At 38.8% G+C, this 14,302-nt stretch overlaps 1 protein-coding gene across 1 annotated transcript; it reads right to left on the bottom strand.

Moving 5' to 3' along the window:
- Positions 1–5,207: 5,207 nt before the first annotated feature.
- LOC148327527 (aminoacylase-1A-like) lies at positions 5,208–13,777 on the bottom strand. The gene is made up of 15 exons (XM_088308202.1): positions 13,670–13,777; positions 13,347–13,490; positions 11,708–11,772; positions 10,178–10,282; positions 9,693–9,787; positions 9,488–9,564; positions 8,960–9,049; positions 7,804–7,860; positions 7,633–7,706; positions 7,508–7,557; positions 7,013–7,157; positions 6,867–6,935; positions 6,709–6,788; positions 5,797–5,857; positions 5,208–5,699 (listed from the first exon to the last, which is right to left on the bottom strand). Exons 2-15 carry the CDS (start codon positions 13,477–13,479, stop codon positions 5,535–5,537), a joined length of 1,266 nt encoding a protein of 421 aa, XP_088164328.1. The 5' UTR covers positions 13,480–13,490; positions 13,670–13,777; the 3' UTR covers positions 5,208–5,534.
- Between the last annotated feature and the right edge of the window lie 525 nt (positions 13,778–14,302).

Below are 14,302 nucleotides of genomic sequence, written 5' to 3'. Positions count from 1 at the left end.
GACGAGAGCGCGTTCACGTTCACCAGGCAACAGCGGAGCATCAAGTTGAGGTTTTATTTATAACGACAGGGCCACGTGGGGTTTGCATAAATTGAGCTTTTTTTTTCCATAGGAAAGCTGCAAGGAGCAGCGAGTGCCAGAAGTCAGTAAACGCATCACAAGTAAATTCTGGTTTGGGGAATTTGAGACCGCTTCCCACGTTCACAATCGGATCCACTCTAAGAGCTGCGTAGAAGAATCCTTTACAGAATATAACAAAGCTCATTTGTGATTAACAATGTCAAACAGGTAAAAACATAAGAATAAGTTTACTACTATTCTGCATATTGAGCCATTTTGAGTGCTAGGCTGTCAGGGGGACAGCAAGGCCTTCTCTGCTGCCCTAAACGCAATCAGAAGCACTGACCTACATTTTCAACCTAAATTCTAATATCCATGATATTGTAATCATTTCATTCAAGTGTATTAATCTTCATTTTGGATGCTCTGTCTTTGCTGCACAGTCATTTTCTGTCCAATCAGATTTCAGCCTTGATGTATTGCCATGTCAGACCAGAACCTTCAGATTTGCGAGTGGGTGACTGACGAAATATACTTCACAAATGTACGCCACTTGCAGCAGTAAAAAGTTAATGTTTTGTCTTTAATTAATTTGATAACTTCACTATTTTTTTATGTACATTTAATAACTAAAGTTTTTATGAATAAGGCCGGTGGCTCGAGCCCGGAACGGTACCAAGATCGCGGCCAGAGGGCGAGGGACTGGCCGGCAAAAAAGGGTTAAGTGGCCCTCTCTGCTCATTCGTGAGTTGGACTATGGTGGAATGAATACAGTATCATGCGCATATGATGAACAGAGTAGTGCTTTGGTCCAGTGTGTCAGCGGCTTAATTTATGAGCGCACACTCCGCTCTCATTATGAATATAATGACCAAGACGACCGCCGGGGGTGGTGAAGGGTTGAGAGGCGGCAGAGATTCTCCCTTGGGCAAATAAGCTCATTTCCCACCTCTCCTTTGTTAAAAATACTCGGCACGCCGTTGGTTTTTAATGTCACAAACGTGGTGTGTCCCATCTCTAACGACTCTTCTTCACCGAAATATTCACCGCACATGCGCGTGCCTGCTTGTCCTTGTGCATACCAGGGACTCGAGAAAACTTGCAGAAGTACACTTTATTGGGGTAAAATGTGTCGAATATGTTGCCATCTAAGTAAAATATATCAATAAAGATGTGGATTTTTCAGCTTGTATGCATTTTTTACAAGTAGTGGTCACTCTTTGGCTTCCCTATATCTGGTGGGATTTTTTTTTATACATATACTTGTAGCGTTCCTATTTTCACTTAAATATAAAATAAAGTGAAAAAATAAATAAAGCTGCCTCGCCTTGCCTAGAGATGGAAACGAGTCTACAGCTCTTATATGGAACACTAAATACATAAAAACTTTCATTAATATGCAAAATGTGATTTGGGTGCTTGGGGCTTTTGTGCGTGTCCTGTTGTGACAGACCACTGCATTATATTTTACATTGATGATTGAAACTTGTGCCTAAGTCTAACTTTTTTCCAACTTTTGATGCTTCTTAGTGCCTTTTAAAGGGGCATGTGCAGGACTCCCACAAAAACAGTATTTTTTTTTTACCAAGAAATTTGCACTTGCAAAAATCAAGAGCATTTTCCGGCAAGTTGGGCTTGATTATGTATTTTTATTCTTCCAGCCCAAATGAGCATTACTATCTTTTCGCAATAGTTTTAAATAGAATATACTTTTGTATCACGATGCAGATGTATATTGTGCAGAACTTTGCTGACTTAATGACTTCCTGTTTCACTTTCAACAGAAAAAACACTGCGACAGGGGCAGATCAGCAAACCCTGACTAACAGCCAAATCAGTGCAAAACATGCAACCATTAGAGGACCAACAAATGGCCACACTCCCACAAGGATGATCTTTGGCTTCAGCTACATCGACATTCTAGGATCATAAAGTAAGTACATGCTGATACGTACGGTACAGAAGCAAGGTTCGGGCTCTGACATTGAAATATGATTGCTTTTAGTAAAGGGGGAAAAAAAGTGGAAAACTACTGACTGATATATCTTTGTGAAATGTTTACTTATCTATCTGGGGTTTTTAAATATTTAGCGTCAAAGTTTGATTAACATGAATTATTTAGTTGAACGATTACTAGCGTTTTATTCTATTAAGTCTTTTTGTTGAAATGAACTCAAACATAAAAAGGGCAGTTTAACCTTTAAAACATCATAGTTCAATTACGTATAAATATATAAGATTGTGTTCAATAACACAAACAAGCTTTGCCACGTTTGTTGACTGCCAAAGGGCAAAAAAAAAAAAACTAATAGAGAAAAATACCCGTTTTCTCATCGCTTGCATTCATAAATTTTCCATCGAAAGAAGCATACTTATAAGTCGCTACAGTGTTCATGAATATAGATTAGATGGCAGCAATCGCCGGCTTGACAGCGGGTTCGGCTGCCTGATTATTATATGAGTGAAATATTGCGGTGCAAAGGCTGGGATCTCTCTAACCATGCAGAATCAGCACAAACAGAGCATGGAAATAAGCCTGCAAGACCTCACTATGATGTAACACTTTGGAGTATTGGCCAGACATTTGACATTTTCTTCTTTTGTGTAAGCAAGAGAAATGAAGGGAAGTGAATGATCAAATGCAAAATGCTACCAAGCGAGAACATTTACATGCGGGTTACACTAGCCAAAGGAGGGAAAATAAATCATATTTATACAGGAAAATTTTCTGCACCATTGGTAATAGTCTTCCAATCTCTTACTGGCACAAAAGTAATACTCCCTCTTCTCCCCTTAGTAGCTGTGATGTAACATTGCTGTTATCATTGATGCATACACGGTAGCACAGTTTGGCTTCTGGCTTATTAACGGCTGGCAGCCTTCATTATAATTTGTGTTGAATACATGTAAGCAATTTCACAGTTAAAGAATCCAAACATCTGCCTTCATTTTTTTTGTACTGCGCATTTGAGAATCCTTCCTGCATATTATATGTGTAAAGTTTGGACAGTTGAGTGCAGCGAATGCATGACATTTCATGGAGAACGTTAAGCCTGTTGTTGGTGTCGTCGCACAGCAGGCCGTCACAGTGGAAAGAAATGCCACTCAGGTGAAGGACTTAGTCTGCACGTTCCTTCAGGTACACACAACACGGTATAAGATTACAAGTAAACTTGCTTATGTTTTATATATTTTTTTCTCACGCTTTCATTTTAATAATCAATGTCAGATGCAAAAATAAAGCTCACTAAAAATAAAGGGAAAATTCAGCAATGTTTTTTCATTCAAAAAAATTGTAGTTTTGTAACCTTCCTTAGTCTAGTTCCTGCAGTGTATTATTTTTTTATTTTCAGTTTTATTTTTTTTTAGTGCATTAAATTTCATAAGAAACCCTACTCAATTTTCATGAGTACAAAGCTCCGGGGTGTTGACCTGACGTGACCCCTGAGATTTACCTGACATGACAGGTCGAGGAGGTGGTATCCGAGGCCTCCATTGAAAATTAAAAAAAAAAAAAAAAAAAAAACTGAATTACTGATATAGGACGAAAGGCAAAAAATACCAACATGGTGCCCGCGGTCACCAGTTAGCCCCGAAGCACCACGCATAGCCTGTGGGCATGTTCAAAAATTACTCCCCAGTGATGGTACAGTGCAATTTCGTAGATATAATTCACAAGTGATCATTTGAAAATGTGAACATGTGCAGAGATTTATAGGAATAGCGCGTTATGTTTTTCCTAAGTTAAATCATTGTTGATAATTACTGTGAGAAATCATTAATAGGAGACACATTTTTATACAGATAAATAGCATAACTATCATTAACACAAAATTAAAGGGAATTTGAGTAAGTGTGAATGAAACTGGAAGCCCTTTGCATTAATCTGCACCCAAGAAGTAGCTGACTTTCCAAAAGGTCGGTGACCCCTGTCCTACCATCCTGGGTTACAATAAAGCAGACTTTATTTTCATAAAGCCGATAACTACACCTACCGTTTGCTCACTCGGGGAGGGCAGATGTGGGTTCAGCTTTAAGTCACATCCCTGGCGGCTCCCCCATGTGCTAATACAGCTGTCATGTCCTGGGGAGAGCCAAGACTAATTACTGACTGCGCAGCCTTCCTGCCAGTTCCCCTTGGAGAGGCAAACGCCGTTAATTGGACGAGATCTCCAAAGGGACCTGAACTGTGAATGTGGACATGTTGGTCATGTAAACAGCCTTGCAGATAAAAATAAGTGGAGATTTATTACTCATGTATTCCATCTCTAATTTACTCTAGTCACTCCAACTTGCTTTATAAATAAGTAACAGTGTGTTTGGTGATTTGCAGTCATGTTAAAAAAAAAATCAAAAATGATCTAAAAGGCTTTGAGCATCCACTAGTTGTAGTCATGTGTTAAAATAGCGGAAAGGAATATGTGTATTTTGCCCCTCTCGTGCCATTTATTTTAAAAGCATTGGGGTGAAAATGAATTGGAAGGGATGCACACGCATTTGTGAAACAACAAAGCAATGGTTGCAATTAATGCACTTTCTAAACCAAAATTTATGAACATAAACTGTACTGACATGATTCAATTACAGTAAAAAAATTTGAAAAACTGAAATCGTACCTTATGTTTTAAAACGGTTCTAAAAGATTATATGCAAATGTATGTATTAAAGTTAAATACAGCAGTAATAATCAATGTTAAAAAATGTATTTTAAATATATTATGAATATCTATAAATATGTAAATGTAGCTTCATCCATTTTACAAACAAAACAACCACTCATTTCTTATCTAATTATGTTTAACTAATCATTATTGAATAAATGTAAAACATGTTAACTGCATTTGGTGGATTAATAATGTGAATTTATTTTATTTAACCCATTTTCTAGGAGGAAATGGTTTCATCAATGCAACAAATGATAAAATACTCTAGCCAATAGAGTTTTGCGCAAATGGAAAATAGCGGGCACACATTAAGATGCTTTAAAACATAGTGCACATGACATTTGCTAATTGTCCCAGATTTATTGTCTCTCCTTGAAGCAGATGGCTGGCTGGAGGTTAAACATCGATGCTGCAGCCGTCAGGAAACTCGCTACAAGTCCATGACAGTGTGAAAAATAAATGATGGAAAGTTGACCCTTGTGATCATATGTATCATATTTATTCAAATGTAATTTATGAAATAAAATTCTAGTTGTGAAAAGTTAATTGAAAAGGTGTTTCTCTATTATCTGTAGTCACCTTTACATGAGTGTCAACTATCAAATGATTTTAACTACTCGCAACTTAATCTCCACGGAAGATGCGTCTTTTAAGACAACACACGCACATTAACAGTGAGAATGTCTTTTTTCTTTGAATTAAACGTACAACCTGAGAATTATTAAAACAATCAACCTTGCCAAGGCTAAATTTGTGGTCTTGTCATACATACGTGATTATTCGTCTTTGGTAATTAGGAAAAAGGAGCACTTATGCTTCATCTGGAAAGGCAGGTACGTTGGCGAGAGCTGGGATGAGCTTCTCGTACACGTCGATGCCTTTCAGGAAGATGCGTTCGTTCAGATATTCATTGTGGTCATGCAGCAGGATGGGCGTGTGGTTCATTGGAGAGAAGCCGATGGCAGGAATTCCCACCTAAAGGACAAACCGTACAAGGGGTCGACAAAAAGTGACAAACTATACAAATAACTGGTAGCGTACAGTCAGAGACGGAGGGTGAATAAAAACTCACAGCTCTGATGAAACGGCTGTCAGTGGCAGCAGGAAATATCTCCTTTTGCAGAGTCATATCCCTGCAGCATGACATTTGCATACCATGAGTCAAACTTTACAAACGAAGGTGCTGGGCAGCAACCACAGTGGTGATTCCCATTTGAGATAAATTATAAATATTGTGAGTCAAAGATACATCTGAAATCAAGTGGCAAAGGAAAAAAAATGAGCAATTAAGGCACTGTAATTTTTTATTTTGCATTGAGGTCTGCTTAGGTCAAAACAGAAATATGTGGCAATTCTATTAAATTGCGCTCAATGAGAGTTAATTCCCATGAATTCATAATAATTTTCATAATAACTTTCCCATCCATTTCTAATCCTACTTAAAACTTTCCCTCTAAAATAAAAAAAAGAAGAAGAAATGTAAAGAAAATAAAAAACAAATCTGACAGCTCCGACCTGACGCTCAACAAAATCTTTCAATTTCCATCATTTCCTATGGAACCAATTACTTCCAAACTACGACAAATGAGAACAGATTGTGTTCAACTTCAGAGGCTCCACTCTTCTGTATTCATGCATGGCGGATAGGACGTAAAAATTCCAAGTACACACAGATGACACACATTCTAAAAAAGGATTGCAAACAGAGGAACATTGCGTCCATTGAAGTCAAGTTGAAATTTACTCAACATTGTCACCTAAACCAGACAAATGAGACTAAATATGTGAATTTCTAGGTGTGTTTTACAAGATTAATGATTAAATAAAAGGTTTCAGAGAAAGGGGACCCTTCAAGTAATTAAAATTCCTTAGGTGGACCTTTAAAAGTGCTGATCTTGCCTGACATTAACATGAGTAATCTCAAAGTGTGTCTGCTGGTTGTGTGGGTACAAAAGAGATGTGTTGTGGTGAACATGAAACTCACATTCCTCTGCAGGCTTGACTAAAAGCACTCCACCAGGGATCACTCTCGTGTGTAGACGTGAGGTTCTGGTTCATGTGTTTCTGCACAAAACGATGGCAGACAATTGAGCTTTCAAGCAGCAGCAGCAGCGAATGAATCAGAGCAGGAAGTGCGCTAACCTGAGCAAAGTCATATGTGACATCATCGCCTGCTTCTTTACACCACCCCTGGATCACCTTCTCAAACTCCTGACGTGATCAAAGCAACGTGTGTTAGTTTCAAGTGGGAAGGGCTCACACACCTCAGCATACGTAAAAACCCGCACCTCTAGATTTACTGTTGGCGGGATCCTCAAGTCAAAGCTAACGTCCATTTCGGCTGGAATGACATTGTAGGCCACGCCCCCTTTCACCATGGTCATATTCACTGTGGTGACATCACCGAGCGTGAAACACTGGCTGGTGTTTAGTCTGGAATTGATACATGATGAGAATGATGCTTTTGAAAGCAAACACAAGCTCAATTTCATTTTGGACAAATGAAGTGCGGTGTTGTGTGCCTGAAGGGGGCAGTACAATACAAACATACAAAGAAGTTTACAATTTAGTAAACTTCAGTAATCTAAGTCAATTTTATGCATTATGTGTTTTTATGCGATCTCTCTGTATTGCTTATTTTCAGTGATAGTGGTGGGTCTGTCTGTGTCCCCTCCGCTAAACGGGTGTTCAACTGTACAGTACAAACGAGGCGTGAGCAACCACAATATTAAAAAAATAATAATAATTAATTAATTAATTAATAAAAAATCTTCCCCTTGTACCTGTGTTTCTCCTCCTCTCTAAAACCCAGGAAAGAGTTGATGATGTGGCGCTGTAAAAGAGACAAAGCACCAGTGTTGTGTATGTCTATTTTGACAAACGCCAACACAAGACGCACAAAACTCACCAGCTTCTCAGCTGCTGTGTTCTCCACAAACCTCGAACCATGACCGGGACTGCCAGGACAGTGGATGGTAATCCCTGGAAAGACGACGACAAACTGTTTTGATTTAACATTAATCTGAACACCTTGAAATGAGTTTTGAGTTTTCATAATAAGCTTGAATTTTATACTCACACCAGGGATTCCGTTCTCCATAAAAGACAGTGAAGACATTACCTGGGTTGGCCAAACCTGCAGAGCGGATACGGGGTATAAACAACAAACCAGTAGTGTAGCATCTATAGACTTACAGCAGCAATACAACTGGACCAAGCACTTCCTCAGGTTGAACCACTCATCTATGACCGAAATCCATCGACATAATTTGTGTACCGCTTCTTTAGCAATAAAGTCTGCCCATTAGACGTTTTGCCGTATTTAAAAACTACATGTGTATTATTAAGAAAAACACTCTGGATTAATAAAAGTTTCCTTTGCTTAAACACAGTTTATAAAAACAACCCCCCCCCAAATAAAATACAATAGCGATGGATGTTATTTAAATTTAGATTTGATTTATAAACCACATAAACAGATAACAGAATATAATTTAGTCGGAAGCAAAATATTTGAAATGGGAAACCAAACAATCATCATAAGCATAGTTTAAATGTTCAAAAGGGTGTAGAAAGAAGTAAAGAACATCATCCCCGTCACGTCATGTATTAAAATTAGCTGACAATGAAATCTGAGAAGGAAAGCAACAACAGTGAGATAATGGAAATGAGTTGGTTGGAGCCTCAGGCTAAATGATTATTACATCACTTGTATTTAACACCTTTTGTGATAAAGGCATTCGGCTTCATGGGAGACTGAAATTGATTATGTAGCTTAAGGCAAACAAGTCGCTTTAATTGTCTCCTCCAATACAAACTTCATCACAAAGTATTTTATCAAGTCTTCTATCGCTGCTGAAGAAGTGGGTGTTACAAATTGGAAATTGGGTCAGAGTGAGTTGCATCGTTTAATCATAATACACTTTATAACTGCAAAGCATTACGTTTCACTTTTACCAACACTGACAGCACAAATAGTCAAACGCGCCGAAACCATTGATCTCACAATTTTAAGTGTAACATCTCGTTGAGATCAAATACTACATTTGCAACTGGGACAGATAAAAATATGCTCAAAGTTCAAAGGTCATACCATGGAAAATATGCGAGCACACGCTGACAAGATGAAATTCAGCACCATCGTGACACATTAACCTATTTATTTCAAATGAGTAAGTGAGCCCTGAGCAGCGTTGAAGCTTTGTGGTTGTTTACTTGATGTGTTATCCATTTACCTTCATCCAAGGCAAAGCCAATGTTTAATTTCTGGAACTCAGGATGTCTCACAAATGTTTCCATGCCTTTCTCACCTCCGACTTCTTCATCTGCAAGGCAAAAAGAAATAGCCATCAGAATAGTCAAATAGGCGAATTCCAAAGCTTGTACTCTGATAAATCCGACTGGGAATTTGTTGAAATGAGCCGCCAGTGAAGGCGTGAATCCTAATGCGAGCGGTTTCTTTTCTCATGGATATTTTACAAAGCCATAAAGCATCTTATTGTGTAGCCAAACTACTATTGCAGTTTTAAACAATATTTTGGTCTATATGTCACTCAAAATTGTATAATATAATAATGTATCTTTAGATAGAAATATATGCGTTTATCTGGGTTTAGGTTTCAGTTGGAGCTCCTTGAAAATAATCCTCTTCCACAAGAGGCGCAAAAATGTCCCTTGAGCGCATTCAATCATGCCTTCGATGTTCTCGGAGATCTAATGAGAGGTTTAAACTAAATCGGAGCAAAGTCGTAATAGTCACTTACCAGGAACAAACATTAAGTGCACAGTTCGCAAACATTTGTGCCCTTCGGCTTTCAGCCGTCTCACGGCCTGAATGTACCTGCACAGAGAAGACGAGACTGAGGAGGAAGTCGGCGGGATGAACTGTTCTCATCGTTCACAAAAACAGAAGAAGACTATGACTTTTGTGTAGTGTGCACACGAGTTGTCCAAGCGCTTTATACCCACTGGATTGTCACGCATTTCATATCCTGGGAGCCACGGCCATAAATGTTGCCTTCTGCATCTTTGAATGCACTGAAAGCGTCGTGTTTCCAATGCTCCTGGAGAGAAAAATGACAGATCTGTATTTGGAGATGTCTAGAAAACGTAATGGGTAAGAGGTGTTGCATCCATCCATTTTCCACAGCGCTTGTCCTCATTAAGGTTGCGGGTGAGTTGGAGTCTAGCCCGGCTGACTTGGCGTGAGAGGGGCGGTAAGGCCCCGGACAGTTTGGCAGCCCATCAGAGGACACACACAAACAAACAACCATTTACCAAAAAAAAAAAAAAAAAAAAATCACACCAACACCACAGTAGAGTGAATTTAGACTATTCAAAGGCGAAATGAAAGTTACACAAAAAAGCCGGAGCTGAGATTGAAATGATGACACTAAAAACTGAGCGGAATGTGTGCTAAGCCACTAATAAACTCCCGGCGAGCGGTGTTCTACCTGGAAAACTGGAACAACATCGGTGTGGGAATTCAATAAAACTGATTTCAAGTTGGGGTTGATCCCTTGCCAGGTCAAAATGGTCACGACTTTGCCTGGACAAACCTATCAAGAGAAACAAACTAAGTCTCCTTGAAGGAATTTGTGAAAAGCATTTGAAGAAAGAACAACAACTAACAATTGAGGGAAATTAGAAATCATTAAATGATTCAGTAGTTGAGTCCAAATCTGTCGACTGCGTCCTCCAAAGGACCCTTGGCTACGAAAGTGTGCTGTAAAAGCCTTCAGGACTCGTTCCATGGAAACAAAAGCCAGATTTGAAGGCCACGTAAATTTGAACATGAAGTTTTTCCTGCGTGCGATCAAGATGATATGTCATGTCGCCTTCATATTCAATCTTTGGAGGATGCAGCCTACAAATTTGGACACAGTCATTGTTACATTTTTTAAAAGAACTTTAAGGTGGCAAAAAATATGATGTCCAATTTGGAATTTAGTCATGCAGCTGAAAAGCTTGGTCGGTACCCAAGTTGAGATGCAAAAGTATGGAAAATCTCATGCTCAATCGTTTTACTGTGTGTTTGTATTCAATGGTGGAAAAATTAAAGCAAATCCTGTTTTCCACCGTAATTTCCGGATTACAAAATTCACCTGCTTAAAAGCCACAACAGATAAATTTAGCCATAAAAACACATTTGTACATACATTGGCCACTTTTTATTCATAGCCACAGTTCTCCACATTACAATATTGGATATTTATCATTTCTATTAATTTTTAAAAAATTTCTATTTACGTTAAACAACCGTAGAAACTATTTTTCCCCGAAACAATGCACTAGTTACACAGTGGCGTCCGAGAACCTTTCTCAGTCGCTCTTGTTGTCACATGAGGCCAATTCACCGACGAGCTTCATCAGGCAGCAGTGCACATAAGTGCGAGGCAGCGCGGCCTTAGGAAAACCGTTTGTTACGTGTTTGAGAGACACAAGTGATGTCATTCCATAGTCAAAAATGATGTCTTCAGTAGCTAGCAGTTAACGCTTGTCGTCCCATGTCAGCGATGGTGGAATTCGGTGGGCAAACAAACGACAGCGACACGGGCGTCACACTGCAGAGATGGCGGTATTTATGGCAGTCGTTCCCTATGCTCATTAAACTCAAATCATATTTTCTTATTTTCTCTATAGTCTATATCCGCCATATCTGGTCCTACATAGTCACGTACCGCTACACATATAGACTTTCACATTTCAGGCAATGCGTCTGCGCACAGCTGATGAATATTCAGTCTGATGGCAGACTCAGGACAGTTTCATTGGTTCACTGTGATGCGTTTGGTAATTTCATTTGTCAGATGTGACGGAACTTTGGGTAAATCTATTAACAGCTTGAAGCCGCTCAGTAAAAATTCATAATCACGTCACATTAAAAGCCGCATGGCTCACAGCGTGGGAAAAAAGTAGTGGATTATAGTCCGGAAAATACGGTAATTGTGGCAAGGAAAGAATGTGTAATCCTAGAAACACACCTCTATCTTCTTGATAGGCAGTCCAAGTTCCCCAGCAATTCTATCCAGAAACCTCAGCGCACTATCTATAAATGAGTCATAAGAAGACAAAAACAAGGTGTTGAACAATTTGTTTCAAGACAAATACCTCTTTTTTAAAAAGATACAGTGAAAGACCGCCTGCTTGCTGCTCACTATTTATGAATTCACCTTGCTATTTTTGTGAGAAAACTACCCTCAATTATTCAGTGAAAAACTAGACGTGTTTCACATAAAAAGCCCTGGTGCATTGGTAAGTAGTAATTGGTGTCAAGGAAGTGAAGTGATCCAAAATGACTGCAAGATAAAGGTCTTTGTACTTTAAATAGGTGAGGAGCAAAGTTTCGCCGGAGTTGTCAGCCATTTATTTTTAAGGGCAATGTTGTAAGATGAGTTTGAAACGATATTCAAGTATTTTATCATGGTGCTATATCCACTGCATGTGTTAAACTATTAACATGGGCACACTGTTAGGGTTGAGGTTTCAATTACTGGCACTTTATTTTAGTTTTTTTACTGTGCACTGAAACAATCAGACAACAGATAACACCATGCATAAAATTTTGCCATTGTAAACTCTTAGTGATTGTAGAACTGTATGATTATAAACCTTGCCAGCAAAGTTCAGAAAAGGTTAAGATAGAAACCGTCCTCACTATTTACACAGGCGTTCTATTGCCTTCTGGTCAGCACATAGTTTATGGATAACGAAAAATAAAAAATAAAGTCCTCCTGAGTCCTATCAACAAAGAAAGAAGGTAAACTATAACTGTCACAGTTTATTTCATTTATTACATAATGATTTTAAAACGTAGGACCATGTGGGAGGGTGCTGGAGCCTATCCCAGCTGACTAAGGGCGAAAGGCGCACTACACCCTGAACTGGTCGCCAGCCAGTCACAGGGTAGACATAGACACCGTCACTGAGGGGGAACAGAACCCACGCAGCCCGCACACAAGTCAAGCGAATGTAGCACTCCACCATCAGTGGATTTAGGATTCAGTTCAAAATAATTACAATTTAGCCCTCAATGGTCAGGCTATTCCATAGTTGGTGTTTCTGCTGTCATTTAGGTCACTGCAGTCTACTGACTTTGTTTTACTAACGGCCCCTGACCCCAGCCATACTACTTAGAAGGACTTTCCCCTTGTATTAACTGGGTACAAATTAGTAATATGACTTATAACACAAAGTCATGGACTGGTCAAGCATGTCTTCAAACCCAAACCCAACTAAACATTTGTGGAACATCTTCAAACAATAGGTGGACGAGTTCAAGGTATATATAAAATACTAATGTCTTTTTTTTTTTCAGTATTGACCCAAGGAAAAATGAAATATGCAAAAATGTATTGGTCTACACTTTTGATTACTGTATAATGATTTCTTGTATTTTAACAATGTACTGTAAAGTACTTTTATGAGTCCTATGTGAAACGTGCAATATTTTCTTATTTTTATTGCTGTATCAGAGTTTTAAACATGCTGTAAGTGTTATCATTACAACTAAGTACTGCAATGCTGCTCTTGTGATGCATCGCCCTGAATGACCCAACAGCCTGTAAATGTCTGTGGGGTGACATTTCCCACGTGTCAAGAAGAACTACAGTAGAAGCTCACCATAGTCTGGCTCTGGATGGACCGTCCTCAGGCGGAGATACTCTCTGAAGAGACTGACAGAAGGCTCTTCTCCTTCAGGAGACATTATTTGCCCACCTGCTACCCCCGAGCCGTCTTCTTTGTCAGGTAGCATAGTGACGGCTTCTGATAACACAACAGACACACAACAATGTGGACGGTTCCAGCTGGTTCGAGCTAAATCCGCTAGCCGTTTACGTGACAGGCCGACGACACTCAACTCAATTTAATTTCTAGAGCACTTCATGGGTGACCAACAAATAGGTTTATTCTATTGTTGTTGGAAAGTGAACACGAGTACTCACCGGGTTGGCTCGCTGTCAATTAAGCTGCCGCTTCCTGGGCAGAAACAAGTAGTAGACACTAGCGCTCAAGAACTGCCTCACGCTTCATTTCAACAGTACGGTAAAGGCAGTTCGGAAATAGTTTTCAAAATAAAAGTAGCATATATATATATAATCATTTCTTATTCTACTACATACTATTCTACTATTTTATATTCTGCCTAATATCTAATATCTAATCTAATATCTAGTCCGATGTGGACTGGCTGAAATCAAGTGTACAGAAAAACGACAATGTTTGAAATGTAAAATTTAGTCAATTAATTTTTTCATTAATTTATATATTCTATTGTAAACTTATTTTTAGTGGTATGTGTTGGTGGAGATAATGTTGTTTGTGCTGCATAGTAAAAAGATTTTCAAAATGTGAGACATTGGTACGTAAAGAAACACTGAATTAAATGCAAATTAAATTTACATTCCAAATGTGCAAACAATAAAACGTTAAAATTAAATTTGTTGTTCAAAACGTTTTCAAACCATGCACACTGTTAGAGGAGGAGTATGATGAACCCTGAGAATTATTACATTAATAATGTTCTTAGAGAAATAAGACAGCAAGTCTGAGAACCACTGATATATGGAGCTCCAAAT

Source organism: Idiotropiscis lumnitzeri, chromosome 11, assembly GCF_059441095.1.
Source record: "Idiotropiscis lumnitzeri isolate Australia: NSW breed Sydney's pygmy pipehorse chromosome 11, RoL_Ilum_1.0, whole genome shotgun sequence".
Taxonomy (NCBI): Eukaryota; Metazoa; Chordata; class Actinopteri; order Syngnathiformes; family Syngnathidae; genus Idiotropiscis; species Idiotropiscis lumnitzeri.
The sequence above is the reverse complement of the archived record's forward strand: the minus strand, read 5'-3'. Positions and strand labels throughout refer to the sequence as shown.

Coding starts and splice junctions, on each gene's coding strand:
- LOC148327527 (XM_088308202.1), bottom strand. CDS start 13,479: ATGCTACCTGACAAAGAAGACGGCTCGGGGGTAGCAGGTGGGCAAATA. Junction 11,773..13,346: donor CCATCCAGAGCCAGACTATG/GTGAGCTTCTAC, acceptor ACTCATTTATAG/ATAGTGCGCTGAGGTTTCTG. Junction 7,158..7,507: donor AGAGAGGAGGAGAAACACAG/GTACAAGGGGAA, acceptor TATCAATTCCAG/ACTAAACACCAGCCAGTGTT.